Source organism: Osmia bicornis, chromosome 2 (genome assembly GCF_907164935.1).
Source record: "Osmia bicornis bicornis chromosome 2, iOsmBic2.1, whole genome shotgun sequence".
Taxonomy (NCBI): Eukaryota; Metazoa; Arthropoda; class Insecta; order Hymenoptera; family Megachilidae; genus Osmia; species Osmia bicornis.
The window spans coordinates 7210242-7234442 of NC_060217.1; the positions used below are offsets into that span (position 1 = coordinate 7210242).

Below are 24201 nucleotides of genomic sequence, written 5' to 3' on the forward strand. Positions count from 1 at the left end.
ATCCTTCTTGGGACTGCTTAAGAGAGAAAGCTGGAGTCCGAGGAAAGGGAGGCAAACAGCGAGGACCAGCTATCCCGAAACCCCGAAACCCACGGTAGTCGACGGAGGAAGTTGCGAACCCGAAAACCCATTGTGGTTTACGAGGAAGGTTGGAAACCCAGAAACCCGTAGTAGCCTACAAAAGAGATCGGAAACGCGGAAATTCGTGATAGTCAACGAGGAAGATCGGGAACCCAGAAATCCGTAGTAGCCTATGAAGAAGGTCGGGAAACCGGAAATCTAGGGAAGCCTCCAGGGGGTGGGACATCACCATTTTCCTTGGGGAAGCCTAGTTTATCCGATTCTGTACAAACTGAGAACTATAAACCATTAAAGTTTACGAAGAAAATTTCTAAATTTAAGTCAGGAAATTTAAGAAAGCCAAAAGAATGCTGACCAACTTCTTTAAAATAAACCTCCCTAATCTGCGATTCTTGAAACGGAATTTGAAAAACTGATGAACAAGTAGGAAAATATCACAGAAATGATAGGAAACTGTATAAGGAATTAACTGCTGCAAATTAACCGTTTTGCTTTAACTTGTCCAGAAAGGGAAGAGTACTTGCTTTACCTGTGATATGATCTGACTGATACAAAGGTTCTTTTGAATCCTTCTGTTGTTTGAACTAACATGCGTTTTTAAAACTGAATATGAAACAGGAAAGAGAGCTTTCGATTGTATTCTTTCTTTCAGCTTTCATAAAATGAAGTACACCAAACATCATAACGAATTTCATTGAGTTGATACATGTTTATACATGTTCCGGTGAAATTTTAAAACAACTCCACGCTTGTCATTTGAACAAATAAATTCTGTTATTCTGTTCTTGATTAAAATTTTATCTGTGGAGAATTTTCCTGCGTTATTTTAATATATTAATTTTCAAAAATTGTGAACTTAAACTTATACTGAATAAAATTATCGTATTGAAATCTGTTAAAATGGCTGTTACATTTATACTAAAATTTTCAATTATGCAATTTATTGTTGCTATAAATTTTTATTTGACAATAAAATTAACAAAAATTCAATTTATGAAATATGAACACAGATTCTGATTTATCTATGGAGGTTATCCAATAAATTGAAACATCTGTGCCTGGATAATTTGTTACCTGATACTCTGCAATGATATTCTACACCATATTTAATGCCAGCATCATTAAAATTACTTACTTGTGTTAATTACATCATTTGGCTTGTCATTTTGTTTCATTGAACAAGGACAGCTTTAATAGAAATAGTATATCTCGTGCTATTAGCAGTAACTATTGATAATTATTGTTATTGAAATTTCGGACTAGATTCGTTACTATAGATGAAATAAAAAAATAATAATTTGTGTAATTTTTATTTAAATTTGAAGAAAGTATTATTGTTTTCTTAATTGTATTGCAAGTTTCGTTGTATCCAGTTAACGATAAAATAACTTTGCGTTAATATTTTTAGTGAATTCAGTATCGCAGTGAACATTTATATTTATTCCATTAAAAATTGATATGGCAATATGGCGGGATTCAGAAGAGTAGACGTCACATGGGTACAAGAGAAATGGGTTTCTCCTTCGTATTTATTTCTTCGAGTCAACATCACGTTGACCTCGTACCGTTCAACGTCACTTTAGGTCATGTGTGTCGGCTCGCGAGATCCGTATTTCCACACTTCGTTTCTTACGTATAGAATTTTACCATTATTTCAATAAAAATAGGGAAACAAGAAAATTAACGAACGAAAAAATTATTTTAAAAGAAGTTTTACTTTGTTTTAACTAAATAAAACCATCATGTCGTATTTGAAAGTTGAGAAAGAAATGAACCAAAATAAATGGCTCTTCTTATCAATTAACTGGTTTATTAAAAACTGAAACTTCTAGATATTTTAGTCCATTATGAAAGTTTGATTACAATGTAAAGTATAATTTATAGGGCAAGTCAGTTTTGTCATTATTTATCATTAAACATCACAGATTATTTGCAGAACTCTTAGGTAATTATTAATCTCCATATAAGATTTGATACCTGTCGAATTCCAGAATGATGTATTGAGAAATTTATTTAAAACGCTTTGAGTGACTGAGGAAGCAAATTCAATTAAAATGGTATTCATGTAAAAAAAGAAAAAATAATCTGAGAAAACCATCTATCCGAATATGGATTAAAAGAATTAAAATAAGTTATAAAAAGAGATTAATTATTTGACTGTGTTATTCTGCGTTGAAGATCTTTTTTACCGAAGCCTAAATGAAACTAATGATAAACGAGACAATCAATCTCCATCATTCTCTAGTCGGAAATTCGTGTTCACGTGTATATACGAGCGCGTTCCCGCATTTCTAAGCAATAAATCCATCTCGCTCTCATTCGCGTTCCGTTTACTAAGCAAGTTTCGCCGGTTGTCGTAACACTTAACGCAACAATAACGTCCCCAAGTTACACTCAACACCGTCGAGGATGTGTAAATGTATCTGTTCACCCATAAATTGTCCTATATCGTACACAATGCTATACACGCTTGCTCTTGTTGTACAGGTAATAGCAAAAGCGAAATCTATGATATACAGATAGTTTATATAAAGAAATCTACATCGCCATAAAGAGAATGTTAAAAATTAGTCATATCTGAAAATTTCTCTCAAAAAATTCCTACACAGCATATTTCTACAATATACAAGGGTTGAACGAAATAATGGGAACACTTCAAACACTACAGTCTAGTTCAATCGGTTCAATACAAAAGTCACGAATGTGTGAAAATATCATTTTAAGATATTGAGGTTTGAAGTTAAAAAGTGGTATCATATATCCACTTATATTGCTATTAAACTAACTTCATATAGCTAAATATAGAAAATATAGAATAATTTTTTTGAAATATGAATTTTTTTTGAAATACTTTTTTGGAAAATATATTAAATGTATCTATAAGCACTTTACTCTGTGTATTTATTATTCGTTATTCGTAAATATTCTCTACTTACAGAAATCTCTAAATGAATCTCAATAAATCCATTGAACTGCACAGTTAGCCTGATATTATATGAACGTAACAAATGTAGCGTTATGTAGGCCACTGAATCATGTCAGAGAAATATTCTTTCGCGTTGAATCCGGTCGAAGTGAAACCACAGGTATATAATCTGGCAACTGGATATATTCCACGGATCAGACCTTTCCATTCGACCATGTCCATTAAAGCCAACCTGACTTTCTCCCCTGTTCACCTCACTACTTTCCTTTCTCTCCCCGAGCGTCGAATAAACGTGTCCCTCGCGAGTAATGTCTTACTGGATTCGCCTACATGCGAATCGGCCCGAAGGTAGCGCGGTTACCAGTAGTACAGCCAGAGAGCAGTTGGAGAAGGGTTACATCAGGGGTCTGGGGTCGATTTTATTCCGCCCTATGGCCGGAACTCGATTTGCGGTTGAGTGGCCGTATGGGTGATGCTGAATTGGCGGGTCAAAGCCACCCGGTCAGTCTTCGATGCTCTCACACTTATACGGGGTGTTAAGAAAGTAATATTTATACCTTGTAAAAGAAATTCTCCGCATTACATTAAATTTTCAAAGATTACGAAATTCAAAATTAAAATTTGTCTTTCAAATTTATCAAATTTCATAAAATTATTAGAGCTTTCGGTTAGAAGCTTTTGGTTTGTTCATAGGCATTCTACTAAACTTTGATAATAGTTAGGATTAATCTTTTTCCCATTCTCCTTGCATTCTGCTTCACAAATCGTCGATGAATGTTGGTGGCATGATAATGCAAGCGTTTTGTTCAAGTGGACCCGCAAATGCTCTATTCAGTTTAGATCCGGATTCTCTGCAGGCCAATCTAACATCTTAAACGGTTGTAAACGCAACCACTTCTGAACTGATTTCGCCGTGTGCTTCGAATTTCAATCCTGTTAAAACGTTGCTTCATCCGTAGCATACGGTATTTCCGCTGCTATTGCTGGTATAAGAGATTGAAAGATTGGTTTAAAAATATGTTGGTTCAAGTTTCATATGATGTTATGTATCGTCATATTATAGTAGATCATATTATTATGTTTCTTTGTATGAAAGATGAGTTAAAATCACACAAAGTGGTGCAAATAATAGCTGTACCATTATTAATATTAATATTGCTTTGTTAATTAAATTTGATATTACTTGATTATAATTAATTAACTGTAACTAATAAGTATATTACAAAACGTTATTCCGTGGAAGCTTTCAAGTGCAAACTAAACACCTATGCATCGGAAGGTTTGATAATGTTCGTAATTAATAATGATGCATTGAAATACAGATCTATGTATCGCTTATGATACTTTCAATTAAATTAAAGAGCAAACAATTTCTACGTGTATTAAAATAGAAATAACATTATTTCCAATCAAGTAAGACAGTTTATTATTTAAGGACGTTTATGCAAGTGCACATTTTTATAGAAAAAATATAGAGATATTTGAGTTGAATAGAAGTTTATTACATCATTCATGTACACTGATGATGCATTTTTTATTTTGCACATTTTGCATAATGCATACGTTAAATGTATTTCATTTAACCGACATACAGCGAGTCCATAAAGTATTTGCACACCATTAAAACAAAATAACTTTCTTAAAATTGAATCAAACTGTTCCAGATTTTTTGTGAAGCTTGAAAGATTAGTTTACTAGAACACTAAAATAAATAAAATTTGTTCAAAATAAAATAATTCCCTAACGAAATTTTCAACAGTTTCAGTTTGGCAATCAAGTTGTTAAAAAAAAGGTACAAAGTTTAATTGTATTGGTATCAGAAATTTGTCCTGGTTCTATTCATCCAATTTCAGGATATGTTCAAAAAACTCATGTGAGAAGTAGTAAAGTTCAGATGCAAAGGATATTTTGATTCGTGTAAGCGATACTACTGAAGAATGCGGGGAAACTTGAGAGGGTAGGATACGAATATACAGTGTTTGGAATCGAATAACCAGAATCGTGTGACCCGGAACGATGATCGAAAGAAAAAACATGGTCCCTTGACTTTAAAAAAGAAAAATGTACGTTTCAGGTTGGGTGAAAGAAAGAGCAAGTGAATGTAACAGTATAACGGGAGGGCGAATGGAAAGAAAGAATAGTTGAGAGTTGAAAATAAAAACTGAAGGTACAAAGTAAGTGTTTCGTTTCACTAACCATATTGTATTGAAACAGTAAATTCATTGTAAGTCTCGTTTTCAAAATTATTTCAGAAAAAATAATTGTATTATGTATTATCCAATTTTACTAGATAAAAAATTGAAAGCTTAAATTAGAATATTAACTAATTGATATTTCTGCTAATTAAAATTTTCACGTGTCTCACTGCATCTGTCTATATTTTCACTGTGATGGTCAACGTTAATAATTCAGTTTCAGTAAAAATGAATGACTTTTGTGTCGTTAGATTTCGCATTCCGGATCAATTTATAATCGTTAAACGAATGACTTTTTCTCTGGCCATTATCTTATTTTCTAGCTGCAGTAGCAGTTCATTGGAAAGTAACTTCTTGCATCCTGCATCAATCTGAATCTGCCTCGTTTATCCTGTCCCGGTGCTTCCACCCTTCCACGCTCACCGGAATTCGCCCCTTTCCAACGTTATCTAGCACCCGTGCCTCGTGATACGTTCTTCCTACCGATCACACTGACGTCTCATGCTGATTGTGAATCGGTCAGGAGTTAAAAATCAGAGTTAAAAAAAATACCGGACGAACGGTGCAAGCGAAGCGTGGCTTAATTTTGATGCGTAAATCGAATGTCCGTTCGAAACTCTTTCGCTGATCGTGACTTGGACACGGAACGTACGAAAATAAAAGATTCGTTATCCCGTGCAAACGATATTGCAGACTGTGCGCCAATAAAGAGTTAAATTTCTTTCAAACGAATCACTGAAATCTTAACGTTGCAAAATTTATATATTTTTCATAGGATTTAAACTTGTCATTAATTTGAAATTCATTTTTCATTTCCATTTTCATTTTCATTTTCATTTTCATTTTCATTTTCATTTTCACGTCCCAAAGTGTTCGGTAGTAAAATTGTTAAAAATGGGAAACATCGGTTTAACTCAAAATCCAGAAATGTATTCTTTTAATACCAGGATGTGTTCCAGGGCGGAAATCGCCTGCAATCGTGGGAAAAAGAGAAACACGTTCTCGGTAGAGCTAAACTTTATTGGAGTGGAATATAAGAACAGAGCACTTTATCACAGATAAAATATGTAGCTTACAAGTTTGATGCTTCCCGAGAACTGCGTATTCCCCGCAAGAAGATTGCAGAAGTGACAGAAGAAGTTCGGTCGTATATTTTGTGGACAATTTTGCTAGTAAGAAAAATCTGAAGCATTCAATATCCGTTTGGTGTGATGCAAATAACAGTTACACGAAATGTACTACATTAACCCTCGGATGGCGGACCATGAAGAAAGCCACAATTTTGTAATATTTTCATTTTCTAAATTTTACACTGTTACTTTCAAAATTATTTTTCCAATATATGAAACTATTTCCTTAAAAAATCATACATTTAACTTTAGGTTAATTTCCTTGTATTGAAAGTTTCGATCACGATTGACCCAGGCTCCGCTGTTCAAGGGTTAAAGAAAGAAATTCTTTGTACAAAAGTAATATTGGAATTATTTTTTATATTAAAAAAAAAAGTATATATACTGATCGAATTGAGTAATCTCCTCCTTTTTCGAAGTCGGATAAAAAATATATAGTCTTTAAGCTTGAAAAAATATATCGTAAATAATTGTTTACGATTATGTACCAATAAATTTATTGAAATTCCTGTTTATAATTGAACACTTTTCATTCAATTATGAAAATAGTTGGCGGCACTCGTTAACTTTTCTATAAAATAGCCAGCGAACAATGTGTTAATACGGTGTTGAAGTCATTTCATTTGTTTCCGTTTAAACTTTCCTTTTATAAAGCAATCCAAAACTACGGAATAATTACTCGAAAACTGAACGAAAATTTTTACTTGAACGATGCGCCTCAAACGGAAATGTTGCAGGTTTTAATCAGAACTTTGTTGCCATGGCACTTGTAATTCTATATCCAACCTGAATATTCATAAGCTTAAATTCGTTGCGCGGAGCAAAGAGCGTTTCAGCTGCTTTTGGTTTCTCGGGACGTTTAAACGAACATTTATTGATTTATTCGTTTATATTAACGGATCGTCGATTAGAATATGGAAAGGAACGTATTCGAAATAAAAAAACGCAAATTGTTTTGCCATGGTGTACAATTTCTAGATACTGTGCAAATCATATTCTTAATCTGAATTAAGAAAATTTATGAATAACGAAATTTCTCCTTGAATACAAAGTTATGAAAATATGTTTAAGAGCGAATTGCATCGTTTGATGAGCGAAAATTGATTTTCTATTCAGCACATTTTTTTAATATATCAAGATGGAAAATTTTTCTTTTTCTAATAAGTTAAAATGTTTCTATTGCTAGACTGTTATAATTAAAGCAAAAAGATTCAATGATGTAAAATCAAAAGAATTCGAGTTTTTTAAATAAAAATAATGTATTTTTAAAACGTTTACCAAATATGAACACTATTATTTTTCCTCTACATTAGAATAAATGAAAAATTTACTACTATATCTGAGCTTCAAGAGTAAAGAATGCTCTTTAAAAGAAAGATAATGAAGACATTAAACCGGAAATAATACAGTAATGTTCTTTGGCTCAACAGATTTGCATCATTTACGAGAAAAGTGCTTTCCAAAGCACCAAACCTTTTAAATGTAAAAAGCAAAATTCCCATTTTGACATTTTAATTGAATTACCTACATCTGAATTTTCACCATTAACATGATGCCCCTGATATGAAGCATAATATTCGCTTTTTATCTCAAAAGATGTACAATCTAAAAAGTAATGAAATTACCAAATAATTATGATTATTCAAATTTGACATAAACACGATTTATCGTGATTTAAAATTTTTTTATTGACGCTGTAAATTCTATATTGGTAAAGACACGAAAAGCGATGCCGGTAAATAAAATCGCGTTAATCGACGAAGAGAAGTGTGTAGGTCATTAGGCGTTCGCGTGCCGGCATGATACGTGTTAATCGCGATAAACTGCCGCATCTGCTTTCCCGAATACCGTGTGTTCACACCGAGACACACGAGTAATTCGAAAATATTACATTTGCACAGTAATGGTTACATTTTAATCATTTATTTGCCGTGTCGATGCGCAAGCATCGAGGCTTTTGCTCGCGGAAATAAATGGGAAGGCTTTATTTATAAATCCAATTTGCTTTGCGACACACGATAAAAGAGCTTCCCATGTGAACTTCCCGGGTTTCAATACTTTTCAACGACTGAACGAAACCTGATTGGATACTCATCTGATTTGTATTTATCGGATGTAACGTTTAACGTCCGTTTGTTGTACAACATCGATCAAAAGTTTTGGAACACCGGTTACATTTAAGGGGATACTTTGGTTTTCGATCGACAACAAATTGCTCGCTGTTAAAAAAAAAAACCAGGTCGTCCCATAAATTCGTGCCGTTTTTCATGCTGATATTCGGAATAGAATCAAATATATTTTTTTATTTTATTTGACTATGCAACAAGAAAAAAATGTTATACAACCATCAAACAAGCAATTGTCATAAATTGTCGTTGAACGTATGAATAGAACTGATGGTAGGTTTATAATGGAATATGTTTGTGATATATCAAAGAATGGCATCTGCAAATTCTGCAATGATACAGAACTAATTTGATTCGTTGAACAATCATGCAGGCGCACGCCATGCACAAATGAATCATATTTTCAGGATATTATAATTGAGAGGTGCATCAGTAAATGAAGCATTGTCTGTAATCTTGCAAGATTGCAATCATCGATACGGGTATAACACACAATGATACTACCTAATTTTCAGTAGATTTTGGGTAACGATAATAAGAATAATTAACGTCATTAATAAAAATAGATTTACTTAGAATACCGATGAAATGGTAACCATAAGTTTGATATATTCCAATAACGTCATTTGTTCGTATTGATTTGTATTAATCGAGCGAAACCAATTCCCATTAAACATTCATTACAGGTGTCGCCAAGTTAATTAAGGAAAACCGGTCGTTACTGTTTAATTAAAGATTTTATTAACGTAAGTCAAAGGGTTTGCATCATCAATTGATCGCTTGACTGTGCAAGTATACACATGATGTTTGTTTTGACGTTTAATTTCCCGCTTAAGGAGAAACCTTACGTGACAACAGGCTGTCGGTTAATTAGCACGCTCGAAGTTGCTTCGAATTCGTGAATAATTCAAGATGTTTAGCATTTCCTTCTCGGCGTATCGAGTCTGCTTTCTCTGATGAAGCTGAACAAACTTGTTTAAACAGCTATTAAACTTAACAGTGCTTGAAATAATTAAAAATTTTTGTAATTTCATGTATACAATCTTAATTAATATATTTGTAAAATTAATAATAAAGACTGTACTGATAGGCTCAAAATTAATACAAATAAAAAAAAAGTATTATGATATTGGTCTACCCACATGTTTTACCAAAGAAGCTCAGTAGGTTGATAGGTTTATGACTATTTGAAGCTGTACTAGGTTTATTCGATTTTATGATGAGAATCAGTTTGGCTACCTTCCAGAAGGAGGAAATGTAGGCTGCTTTATTAGCTCGTCGGAATATGCAGTATGTTTACAGTATTAATTTAATAGAAAGAAGCTTTAGATACTTCTTATATGATAGACGCATAATTCTTTTTTAAACTACCCTACAGTATTGACAAAACAATTAATTTATATTTTTCACATCATAGAACATATGCATTTTTACCATATCTAATAACCTAAAAACAGAAACACCCAAACTTGCCGTAACCTAATTTCATAATGCAGTAGCAGCACTGCACTGTACTATTCGTCCGTGAGACGATGGTATGGCTAAAACTTGTCGGGATCTATGCCCCACTACCCGATAACCCTACTTCGCATCACAAGTATTTCCGTAATTGGTCGACTCGCTTGACGAAGAAAACAAATGAATCGGTCAAGTGTGACTGGAACAGAGCGATGCGGTGACGATGACTTCAAAGCAGTCGCATAGACTCCGGAACCTATGGGTGGGGATTAAGCTGAACATTAGGAGTGGGGTCAGGCGGAGCAAACGAAGATCCCCCGTTACCTCTCTCCTATATCGCATGCCATCTTCGCGCGGACGAACATGGAGTCGAGAGACGGAAAGAACATTAGGAAAAGCAATGCGGGTACGATTGGTCAGAGTCGGTACGTCACGCCTCACGCACATGCATTCTAGATTATCGCGCGCTATTGGCCGATGCGATCACACATTAATCGCGCCGCCTGACAAAGAAGAAAAATGGGACTTCGCGACAAAGCGAGATGGTAAGTACGAGCATGTGAAATGCTCCCTTTGCCCCTGTGCCATCCCGCTAATATTCTTTCCATCTCTGCACTATACATTAGTTTTGAAATTTCCTGTATTATTAACAAATCAATTACGCTTCCGCTACTTTATACTTTTCTACATTATGGCGCGTATTTCACCTATGATTGTACAATCAGCGGTTACCCGGTCACCCTGCTAACCAGACATACAGAACGAGAAATCTGACACTTGTTACGGGGAGAAAGGAGGGAAAGAAACAAGGACGTAGATCGCTTTGTTATGTATTTGGTGATACGTACATTTCGACGCTGTCGGAGGATAACAAGAGCTGTTTTCTCTCTCTTTTCTTTCCTTCCTTTCGACCCTTCTCTATGTTTCCGGGTTTTTCTTTCGCTCTTTGCTCTCAAGCATCGCCTCCTGTGTTTTCCGTGACGAGTTCTGGACAATTTTCTCCGGTGGAAGATATTTTTCGTTACGGTCCGTTGCTATCTTGTTATCTGCTAAGGAACCCTCGCGAAGGCTTGGAGGAAAAACGAAAATAAGGATAAATGAAAAAGAAGAAACGACAAGAGAAACTGAAAATGCCTTTGTAACGTGACGTGGACGGAACAGCGGGGAGTTCAACACCGGAAACCAGTATCGAATTTGGAGAAAATAATATGTCGATTCGCGGGTCATTTCGTTAAGTTTGTAACTTAAAATTGACACAATACATGTCTCGTGTATTAGCAAAAAATTTTATTGATTATTATTGAACTTGAAAGGCTTCAGGTAATTTTTTCGAAAAATTAAGCGAACACTAAAGTAGTAGCTTTTTGCACTACAGTGCAGTATCAACGACGAAACACAGAGATTGGAAAAGATAAAAAGAAAAATATAGATCGCTTTTGTGAGCTACACTCAATCCGTAGGACAATGCAGTAGGTCAATCGAAATTACTCGATTCGCAGCAATACGTTGAACAGGACGCATGGTTTCCACTATATTTACCTGTTTGGTACATAAAGCACGGGTTTCAATGTCTCTTGTATAGAACACTAAATACGTTATACCGCTGCAGGCTGAACCGGAAATTTTGAGATAAACAGCAGGGCCTCGATAACTACGTTGCAGAAATATATTCTTGCAAAATAGGTCCTATGCAAAATTATAGATATAAAACGTTGAATTTTTTTACAATCACTGTTACAGATTTTTTAATTGCCACAGAAATAATTTGAGTCATCACACATTAGGCACATCTAAAAAGGACGTCAACCTAGTTCAATATGATGATTTGTACTATTTTGTTTGTACGGCTTCCAACGTCTAACTCTCCCTTCTTTGAACTTCACTTACAATTAGTCTAATCCCCATTTCTAACGTTTCTATTGTTATTCTTCCTTACTCTATCTTTTTTGAAAAAAAAAATTCTTTTTTCAATTATTAAATTATATCAAGCTTTGGTATCGATCTCCATTAACTATCACTACTTTAATAACAATCGAATAACTGAGAGGAAGAAATTTGTTTAAAATATTAAGCAACATTTCGCAAAGTATCAAATGAACACTATCAACTGAAAAATGAAACGATCGTACTTTGAATAATTGCAATTATAACGCGAAGTACTACACATATTCATTTTCACTGCGGTATTCAATGATTATAAAGCAGTATTTGTTACATCTTGCTGAGTGAAATCAAGTTTCTAAACTCTTATTGTTTATAAGGATTAATTAATCATATGACAATGATAATTATTTAATAAGTAAAAAGAAATTTCCATTAGAAAATTAAGTATTTGCCGATGGAAAATATAGAGTTGTAATTGTGCAGAAACTTTTATAAAATTTTAAACTTTAAATTGATATCCCATGAATACCATTGTACAATATTCTTATGTATACAGATCATAAACCTTTCTACGTTCAAAGTCCTTTATTTGATGAATAATACATCAAACTAATATAATATGATCTTCTTTGGATTCAACCACTGCATTTCAGTGCATTTCCAATATTTATCCATTGGCTTTTGGGCGAGTCACTACAGTGCAATATGCACTTCTCATCTCCCGTAACAATTCTGTCGAGAGAAGTCTGAAATTTCTGCCTGGGTAACAAGGAAGTGGCGATGGTTGTTCGGTCGATGCAATTCTTTTCACTCGAACTGTGCACTACCAGCTTTTCCAATATTCCTTCAATACTAAAACACGGTATCAGCTGATGAACTGAATTTATCGGCATACCGTTCGCATTTTTCGTACGGATTCGATTTAACCATAACTTTTAAACATTGGTACACTTCTGTGTCGTGGAAGCTGTGAAAATTCTTCATTTTCGAGAATAAAATTCTTAATATGAAATTAAAAAAAAAAAAAAATAATCATGTTGTCCTGAAAAATCATTCAGCAGGAAATGATCAAAAAGGGTTAACTCTTTACAGCATGGTGGATTTAAAAGTGTCCTACTTTTTTAATCATCACCTCGAAAAATTAAAATTACCCGCAGCTCAGAGGTTTACATCGTATCCCACTAATTTAGGTGTTTGTGCAACGCGTACCTTTTTTTTATTTTAAAATTCTCTGCCTTAAAGAGTTAATCGCAATCGCCAAAGAAATGCGATATAATGAAATTTATATTTTATTTAGAGGTATTGAAGAAGAGCAGAGGATATAGATTCTTGTCTAAGGAACAGCTAAGATTCAGGAAAGATTCTGGCACTCTTCAACGTGCAAAGAAGTCTCGGAGATAGAGTTTACGGTGAATTTACGACGTGACGATCGTTGACGAAGCGTGATATTTGCACGTTTAAAGCGGTAATCCGAGGGCCCTTCTCGGTTCTGATTACTTGAACCAAAGTGCAGAGAGAATCGGAGGGTTTTCTCGGTTGCTCGAGTAGTGTTCCAGATTGCACGCATTTCGAGATATTAGAGGAAAAGTAATGGCGCTGAGTGGCAATGTGGAAGAGATGGCCCCGGGTGAAAGTAGCGTTAGAAGAGGCCGGGCTTTAACAACTCGAAGGATGAGAAGAAGTGGTTAACGCGGAGGCTTAACTTTCCTCGAGCCACGTAATGAATAACAACGGCATCAAGTGTTTGCCACCTGGTAAGAGAAGAATTTTCCTGCAACCCCGTTTGTTTACAACCGTTAATTGGAGCGTTCCGATCGTAAGCTGGTGTAATGAGATCTGCAGCTGGTTTGAAACATATCCTAATAATTTAAATTTGTACAAAACAATATTTTCGTCTGACAATGAGCTTATTTCAACATAGCTTGAAGCCCTCTGCTTGGATTTCTTTCAATATTTATTAAATTTAATAACATCACTACAGATACAACATCACATTGATAAAAATGAAATATTAATTAAAGAAAATGTAGAAAAAAGAAATTATAGCTTAATTTAAAAATAATGTGAATGTCGTATCATAAAAGTGTAGCGAATAATTGTTTTTAATTTTCCTCTTTTAAATGTTTAATTATATATTTATTAATAAAATTAATTACAAAAGAAATGATTTAATTGAATTTTTAATAACGATCCCCTATTATTTAAAAGGATGAATATTTAATCCTATCATAACGCTATACTAAATGATATTCTGCATGAAGAGAAAAGTAGAATGCATAAACGGTATAGTATAACGTATCTTGCAATAAAATCAGACCAGCCATGCTGCTTTTGCAGATTTTTTAACGCTGAGATAAAGATACTGACGAAACGAGAATGGACTTGCAAAGCATGCAGCGAAAAGTTGCGAACTTCCTCGCCAAGTGGGTTACAAGAGCGAGGAATTCAAGTAACTTCGGATCATTTTAACTCTCATGTGTAAAATTTCAGCGAAGAGTTACGCGAAGGAAATTTTAACGAGCTGTTTAGTCACAAAGAAGCGGTTAAGTATCTGAAAGAAGTTTTTTTTTGAAGAGTAGAAATGTTAAGTTTAATTGCTGGGAAAATTACACCTTGATTGTTTGAATAATTTTCTTTTTAAATGTATCAACTTCAACACTAGAAGTACATTTCTTGAGAAATTTTATTCTAATTCATTATGATTTCAAGAGGAAAATGAAGTTCTAAAAGTGGTTAATTGACAAAGTGCAAAAGCTTTTAATCTAATCCCAATATATGTACCGTACTGAGCATGATAGGCTTCTGTGGGAAAAATGGTGATGTCGAGGTTCCTCAGTTCTCAAGTTCCCAGTTTCACGGATTCCCGCCCTTTTTATAGACTCTTCCTGCTACGGACTTCCACCCCGCGACTTCCACCCTACTCAACACATAGTCCGGGGAGAAGTGACGATGTAAGGAAGGGGACTTCATACACATATACTCTTCACCACTTGTGTATAAAAATTTACGCGAGAAAATTTGAATTATTTATTTACTTTATTCTTCGCACTTTCCAGCTTAATATTAATATCGTCAAAATTAAGATTTTGAGAACTTCTGCTTTCCCTATATCATCGCTTTTCCTAGAGGAACCCATTTTAATCAATTCTGTAAGGTGAAACAGAGCAAGTGCAGACTGGTTTTTGTAAAGTTGGAATTTAAACGTGTGTTTTTTCAATCTGCTAGGACCCTAATTTTCTTTGCAAATTTTCATTTTGATAGGAAATTGTTCAAATTGTCAACTACCCTGCACTTGTTTCATATTCAATAGCGTAACAGCAGAATTATTAACAAGCCTGCTATAAAATGCTTTTGTTTAGTTTTATAGTTATCAATTTTTAAACAAACAAGCACGTTTTGCTGAAATATAAAAGGGGGTATGGCGAAAACACGTTCACTCTTGCGCGACATCTATATCGGAATGGCTTATATTAATTTTGAATAAATTACTACACATTAGCTAGGAAAATTTCGCTCATATTATCATGCCCCGTTTGCGAATTTACCCCGCTCCACTTTATGTCTTATTGTATCTTCAAATATTTATTATACTACAAGTGTTTCGTTAATATTTAAATTTTTGCATGATATGCCAATAATAAAACAGTAGAACAGGAATTTTTGGAACTTACTACGTGCCCGAAAGAAAGTAACATCCAGACGGAAGGAGAAAAAGACGATGACCACCGTTACACGGACGGAACTCAGAAGATTATATTGCTGCAGATAGAATGCACGGAACTCCTGCATCTCGAGAATACCAATTTGATTTCCGTACGAATACCGGAAACCGAGTCGGAAGCTCGTAAAGTATACAACAAACGTGGCCAACGAACCTTATATCGAGTCAGTGTGCAGGCTAAAAGTACCATTCTGTAATAAAACAAGAAATGAGAAGGTACTTGAGAAAAATATGATGAAAGCTATCCTCTTTGCTATGAAGTAGATTTGAGGGATACTTCAATATAATTATTTATTATACTCTTAGACAACGGGAGTATCAAGTTGCTGCATAAATAATGGCCAATTTTGAAATACAGACAGTCTGATATGATTTTATGACATAAAAGTACTGCAGAATAGTACTTGGGCTACATTAATTTGAAACTGAAACTTTCATGGAAATAATTGAACATTTTAAAAATATTTTTAATGCAAAATGAAGAGAGTAAAATTCGTATATTACGCCTCAATAACAAATTAAAAGAATTAATAGATGAACAAATTTCTATGAGAAGAAATTAACTTTCAAATAAGACACCACGACCAACTAATATTAATATCATAGGACCAGGAACCAAAATGTAAGAACAAACTTTGATATTATATAATGTACTATAAATATAAGAAATTATTTAAGTACAGGGATGCGGATGAATTAAACAAACTTCATTCAGAATATTTGGATGGCAAACATTTTGAAAGCCAGTAACACCACCAATGTTCTACCAAAGTGGAGAAATCCGAGTGATTTTCTCTCCAACGAATACGATGAATCAATGTTTGTTAATGAAACGAAAAGCAGTTTGTTCAGAACATCCTATGCAAATTGACTCTAGTGAATTGCACTTGAATGTTTTTCGCGAAATCGAGCGTGATCATGGTAACCTTTAAAGTTCAAGTGTATGTACTTACAGGGTGTCCCGTCAACCTTACATACAATAGACGGAAATATTTCTTATAAAAATTATTATTCTTATGAATGAAATATTATATTTTATTTGCTGTATCACAGGATATTTAGTTCTTCTTAAGAATACCAAATACATTCGTTTATTTTTTAAATAAACCTTCAGGTTGAAAACATTTTAACACATCATCTCATTTATAAATATATTTTATATAGCTCCTTTACGATAATTATCGCATCCCTTGCATTATGGATTGCTGTAAAACATGCCCATAGAATGAACAACAAATGTGTAATCAACACAGGGCAGAACACTTTTATGACTTCGCCTATAAAACAAGCGTTTCACTCATAAAACATTCTTCGTGCAATTTTCCATAGCCAATACATCATACACAGAGGGTGGACAGAGTAATGGAAACATAGGAATTTTTAAATATCTTTTTCCTCTTTCAATAACTCTTCTGATCAGCACAATTGATTGATTTTAATGCCACCAAATCGATTTGATTTTTTGATCTTATATTTATTAATAAAAAAAATATTTGCAAAATACATGATTAAGTTAGAGTGAAAGGATTTTTCTCAAGATCAATACCGCATCCAGCAAAACATTTAAAATGATACAAAGTATTTAAAATCAGTATTTCCGGTTGCTTTAGTTATAACAGATACGGTTGTTTTTATTTGCATTCAACGTGTTTATAACAGAAGCGTGTATTTGCAACAAGTGTTTGCATTTTTTACTCAACTTCTGTGTTTTCCACAGTCAGCTTTCCTGCAGCTGTCGAAATACCTGAAGCTATGAATTCCAAAATAGTACAAATCCAATCAACATTTTCAAAAACAACAAAGTTTGCTTTAAAAAGGAAAAAGTCATGAAAAAGTCTACACATCCTTTGAAGCTGCTCTTTTAAATGTTATATGAATAATCCATATGGCGTCAGAAAATAGAATCGTGTTGTTTTGAATGGTTTGAATTGAATCGATCGCAAAATGGAAGTCAATTTAAAGTATTCGTCCACCGAAAATAAAGTAGACGAGAAAGAATATCAGCGCGAGGACTAAAAGAATTGAAAGAACGAAAGAGAAGAAGGGTGCATTCGTTGAAAAGGCACACACGAGGTTTCATTTCCGAGAAGGGCTGTAAAGATTGCTCGCGTGCAACCCTCTATATGGCGTTCTCGCAAACCCGACTATATTGCTCCATAATAATAAGGTTAATGCTTTGCAAATTAAGTAGACGCGAAAGGCCTTTCGCGTGGCTTTACGTTCGTTTAAACTGTTCAAGCTTGATCTTTGCGACTATACTCGATTAACTTAACTGGATTCGAGGCTACGATATTTCCTATACGAAAACATTAGTTTTAACTTGTAAATAGTTTTCCATGCATGATACAGTGGCTTCCGATGCTTCCAATCTTTTATTCTGACAAGAATGAGATAAAAATCATTCATCTGAAAATTTCGTCAAAACTAATAAAATTCAAAAATTTCACGAAATAAATGAAAAAAATCCATCTCTAAATTTCGCCGAATTACACTTGAAAATACTTTTTCTGGAGAGCGTTAGGTAAAAATTTATAAAATTCTGTCAGATTACTTGGAAAAGCAACGAAACCAAAATGATGTTAAGCTTACTTACCGACAACTTCCAGATAACCGATTTGACTTTTCATTGGATCCGTATTAATCTGACACATGTACCATCCCCTGTCAGATTCTCTTACTTCTCGTATGTGGAGAAACCATGTACGATGATCGCTATGAGAAACAGCTATCCGATGGTTCTTCGTGATTACGTGAGTGGCTATCGTCAGTATGGTTTGAGTATCCACCCGTAGCCAAGCAACCTGTAAAGAATTCAAAGTTATTGTTATGATACACCAGATCATCTCGGCACGAACATCAGGTGCATTCTTTCCAATATTACATTTTTTAAAAAATGTACTTATAAAAATTTATGAAAAGCAGTTACTAACAATAAATGATTCAAATATCTGTTGAACTGAGATTTTTAAAACTTAATAATTTATATAATTGTAATCATTTTAGAAAAAATGAAATTTGTCCCATGTAACATCAACTTCATCACAATATCATGGATCATCGAGAAAATAACTTTATGGATGAAGCTGTGCAAATAAAAGCATCGTTGTATAAGTGCATCTCCTGCAATTGAATTACAATTTCAGTTACTGAAGAACTGAAGAAAATGGCAAATATTTGATGCATTTGAACAAGTCACGATGACGAAAAATGTACACCGTAAAGCGCTCATACTTTCATCTAAAATTAAAGCTATCGTAGATAGGACGAAGTTCTTACGTAACATTTGCTACCAATAATTCAAAATCTATAATAGTTTAAACAATAATAAAATAACGCAAGATGGTGAACAAATCACCGTTATTTAAAATACACGTTAAATAAAACAAAATTTAAAAAAAGACACGAAAAAACGTACTTAGTATAAAAAGTATTCATTTTTAAGTTAAGAATTGCTTTTATCATTGTAAGTAGTACCTTTTTAAAAAAGTAAAATAAAATTTCAATATTTTTACAGTTAAAAATTGTTTTTTTTTAGTCACCCAAGATTCAACCTGAATACCTCATAAATCTAGTATCCAATTTTGAACCAAAATTAAATTTTAAAACCAAGCCCGACTAAAAATTTGCTCCGTTCTTTTTATTATAAACAATACTCAATTCTCCCGGTACCGATCTATTTCAAAACCCCCTGCATACGGTATAAAGAATTTTTCCCAGCAACCGAGCCAACGGTGCTCCTGTCGAAAGAACTTTCGTTACACCGGTAACTTGCTTTAACTGTTTCACCCCTGGAAAAGAGAGCGGGAACGAAGAACAAGCAGCGTAAACATTCACCCAACTGGCAGTAGTTTGGTGCCAGTCGGCGGGAGAAAAAAGATAAAAAATTTGTGGAGGATGTTTAAGGGCGATGGAAACACGAAAAGCCGACGTTCCTTGGCACAAAAGCGTGGCCTGCGTTCGTTTGCTGTAGATCAGGCCGTTAAGAAAATGTGATCCGTTTTTGTGAAAAAGTCTGAAAGTACCGAAAACTATTCACCCAGGGGACCGCATTGAGGTTGTACCGTCTGCCAACGTTGAATCATTCGCACGCATCTGCATTCTCCGTTCTGCTTTGTACCGCGGTTACCAGCATGTGATCACGTATTTTCCACGCTTATATGCACACGCGCTTTGCTACTGCTACCGGTCCCGGCAATATTTTCATTCGTACCGCGTGCATCTACTCTCAAAGGCTAAGGATAATGGAATTGCCATTTCACTGGGTAAACATTTATCAATGGATATGTTATGGACTGTAATTTATGGAACCACGAATTCTGACTTTTCGTATCGAAATGGTGATTTTCCTTTAACAGATTCGACTGCAACGAAGGCCAACTACTTGCAAACACTTTGCACTATAGATTGATGATGATTCATAAAAATTATTTCTCACATAGTAATATACAGTAATTTTCATATAATAATTCATAAATCAAAGAATCAAAAAATTGCTATTTTGGGAAAAATAACTCAAGTTGATTTCAATTTATTTGTTTAAGCAATTAGAAAATACTTGTTTCTCTTCTAAAGGGCCTATGAAATTTCCAAAATTCATCATCGTATGTTTCAGCGACAAGGCGAAGTTTCCATGTTCGACTCCTATGCAATGAAAAGTTAGTTTTACAACAATCTCGAACTTGGTACAACCTCCCACAAACATTAACTACTTGTCCAACAATCTATAACTTGTTAATTAGTTATATTAAGTATTGAAGCATAAAACCGCATACTAGAAATTCTCGATCTTTCATCTATATCTATCTTTTGAACCAGTTGTAGTGCATTAATTTGATTATACAGTATCGTCTAAATATTGATTGCTTCGTGATATTGGGTTAAAACGTAAGGAACATTGAAAGGTTATTACTAAATCAAATCCGTATCGAATGTACGGACAATTTTCTGGCAAATTTCACTTCGGAGTTGAACAGAATATTAGAAAAATGGATGTGACATGATTTGAGTGGAAAAAAAGAATCACGTACAAAGGAACCATCGCCGCATTCATGTTGTCTCGGTAGAAATTTCAGCCGTTTCTTGGCAGAATTATTACAGGGGGTGAAAAATGGATATTGCACTGTAATGTTTGTCGCAACAAGCAGTGGATAAATATGGAAGGTGATACGTCCTGACCTACTGCAAGACAAGAGTTGAACCTGAAGAGGATAATATGTAAGATAGGTGTGCACAACTTTTCCTTGTTAATGTTCAGAGCATTATATAATTTTTTAAAATACTCATTTAGTGAAATTTTCAAATAACATATGCAGTTTAGATTCTTATCTAGCATCTGAAGTAATTAATACGGCGGACCATGAAGAGAACCACAATTTTAATTCAATTTCGTATTTCATATTATTAACATTTTTTAAATTTCACACTCTTCCAATATACGAAACCCTTTCATTAAAAAAATTATACATTTAATTTTAGTTCAAGGATTAAAGAAGTGACTTTTAACTTACAAAAATCGATGAAATTGCTGTAAGATTCACTGCAAAAATGGGATCAAATTATATCCTTCAAAAAGAGTATATAAGTAATAAAATATGAACAAAAATTGCAAAGTTAAGTAATCCTCAGTTCACTTATAACACTTCTTTTAATTTCCAGAATCGACCATTTTCTCTGACACAGTTCCGTGTTTCTTTGAGTAATAAATTCCACGTTTACCTCAAGGCATAGGTACACCTATTCTAAAATACTAGAAAGAAATGATTCAGATAAATGGTATGCGCTAATAATTAAATAAATTCAATAGAAGAAAGATTAGCCGGTACTGTATCGTTTACCGATGACCATCAAGATATTTAACGTATTAAGGGACGAAGGGTCTAGCGTTAAAAACAACGTCGACGCAAGGGAGCACACGGTTTGCGTAGAGGTATCTCCGTAAATTACAGGAATTCACAGGAGAAGCCGTAAATACTTGGTTATCATACTTGGCGGAAGCACGGACGGGGCATTATACGTACATTCGCGTACATCGTGGCCAGGGATGGCGCTAACCGTGGATATGGCTTCACCGTTTCCATTCATCGGTGTGGATATCAAATGCAATAGTTCATGCCGCGTTTCCGACTAGGTGGTCGACCAGTCCTCGACCAGTCTGCCTCCTAATCCAACCGCCCACCGTTTCACACCGGTACCTGGCAGATTTACAGACACCGGTCTTGATATCTGCATCCGAGAGTCCACCGCTAGTTCCACTTGTCCCGGATCTGTATACTTTCCGTCAACTCGCGTTCTCGCGACGTCACCTTTCAGATAAATTAGACCGAACATAAGCTTCAAGCGGTTAATCAGAGATCTTTCGCGCCGAGTTTTAGCCGACGTATTTGAATCGACGCGTCTATCTGCTAATTAATGCAGCGTAATTTTCTCTGATGCGCTAACCGTGCCAGAAAGTTTTGTCTGCAATATTCTTAACGGCTTATCGATGCAAAAGTTTCGCTTATCACTTGTATCAAACACACTCACTTTGAGTAGAATCTGGTCATTTACTTATTTATAAAAATCAGAAACATATAAAATTTACAGAATTGTAAGTACATCATATTGATTATATTTATCTTTATCCTACTCACTTTGAATTATAAAATATAACATGTATCTATATTCCATAAATCGAGAAAGAATATAGAAAAAGCACTTCATCCGATGAACAAACATATTTTACGAATATGTACATTTATTTACGTTACGTCGAACAAAGTTAAATAATGTTGTGTACAAAGCTCTTCACCGTCATTACGTTATGTCAATATATCAGCTATTCACTGAGATAGTACTGGAATAAAACTCTTAATAACTCTGATGAAAATAAATTTTAATTTATGTATTCTGTGCGAAGTGTTGGAAAAATAAAGCATGTATTTTGTAATACAATCTCTTTTTAAAATATCTTTCTTGGGAAGATTTGGGTCAATCGATACTGCGAATAATATTCAAATTCAGAAGAATAAATATCTAAAGTTTCTGAATTTGGAGAGCAATACTGAAATATAATGAACTTGAACGGAAAATTTAATATTGCTTAATAAGAGATTCATATCATTCGATAATTCCATACGTACGAGGGGGAAATTGATATCATTCAATAATTTACGGTGATTTAGTGACGTTTATGCATCGAGCTTCGATACTTATGAACATATTTGTATTCGTGTTTGCTCCATAGACGAGCGCCAAGTTTCGAAACTTTTGTAACGCACGTAACAGCTTTAAGACAAATTTGAAACTTCGGTATACTAGTTCATAACTTAGATATTATCTAAAATGTGATTTGACGTACCAGATATGCGTGAATTTAAACCGATGAGCATGCGTGAAATTGTTCAATCTTTGCTAAAACCACTGGAAAAACTTTGTAAATATTTCCTTACTCAAAACTATTAAATTGAAATAAATTTTTATTTAACTCTAAGTACAAAATCAAGTAACTTTATCAGGAATATTATGAAATTAATATTTTTATTATAATATTGAAAAATTTATATTCCTTGATTGAAAATTCAATATTTCGTATATTACAACTATTTTGCAAAAATATCTATAGATTTAATCTTCTAAAGAAGGTAAAGCTATAACTTTTGTCCATTTATTTCTTTGTTTCAAAGACCATCTTTATCATCAACTGAATTTCTTGACAGGTCACTTGGATGCTGAGTCAACCAATATTAACAGAAAATGAAAGCGAGTTCTATTTACAAAAGAAACAGGGCTTTAAATTCCGCAACTTTCGTGATTAGATTGCTTCTTGGCTGAAATTGGACTAGGATCGTAAGATTAATATTTTCGCGACTGTATATGCACGCAGCTGTCAACAACCACAGTTCTGAAAGGTAAATACGAGTTTTATAGCTCTGCGGTGTCGTACGTTTCGTGTAGCCCTCTGTAGTTTGTGTATACAGTGGATGCTATTAATAAGTTGTATAACTCCCAACCCCTTTAAACGAAATTCAGAGTTTAGATATAAGAAAATAAAATACATAAAGTATATATTAAGACCAGCCTTACATTGGTAATACAGTGAGCTGGAAAAGTGTCCATACACTCCTTTTTACGTTGGACCAAACAATTTGAATTTTTTGAGAAGCTATTATAGAATAATTAATGTATTAAATTACGTGTTTTTGTCTTTTTGAAAAATTACAATTAGTCGAAATCGAGAAAATTTGACATTTCTTGAAATTCAACATTTAATATGCAACAACATAATACTTAACCCTTGAACAGTGGAGCCAGGGTCAATCGTGATCAAAATTTGCAAAATATATACAAAAACATTAATTTAAAGTTAAATGTATAATATTTAAAGTAACAGTATAAAATTTAAAAAATAATGGTAATATGGAATACAAAATTACATTAAAATTGTGGCTCTCTTTATGGTCCGCTGTCCGAGGATTAAATTAAAGTATCTGAATAAACAGATTTATGTAACTTACTTATAATGTTTGTTTTGTAAGTTCATTGTATGAATCTTTCCACCAACATTAAACAACTACAGTAATATCATGAAACTAAACATGTAAATTTTTCGTTTAATACCAACCAGTTAATCTAAATTCATTTAGTGTCAAATTTTAATTTGATTGCTTCCCTTAATCATAATTATAATCTACAAAAAGAAATA

General features: G+C 33.8%; 1 protein-coding gene across 1 annotated transcript in view; it reads right to left on the reverse strand.

Annotated features, from left to right (window-relative positions):
• The window catches only part of LOC114876116 (limbic system-associated membrane protein-like), a 139823-nt gene that overhangs the window by 13789 nt on the left and 101833 nt on the right, over window positions 1-24201 (reverse strand). The window contains exon 3 of the mRNA XM_029187201.2: window positions 18115-18322. Within this exon, the coding sequence (XP_029043034.1) occupies window positions 18115-18322 (208 nt within the window). The remainder of the gene's footprint in view (window positions 1-18114; window positions 18323-24201) is intronic.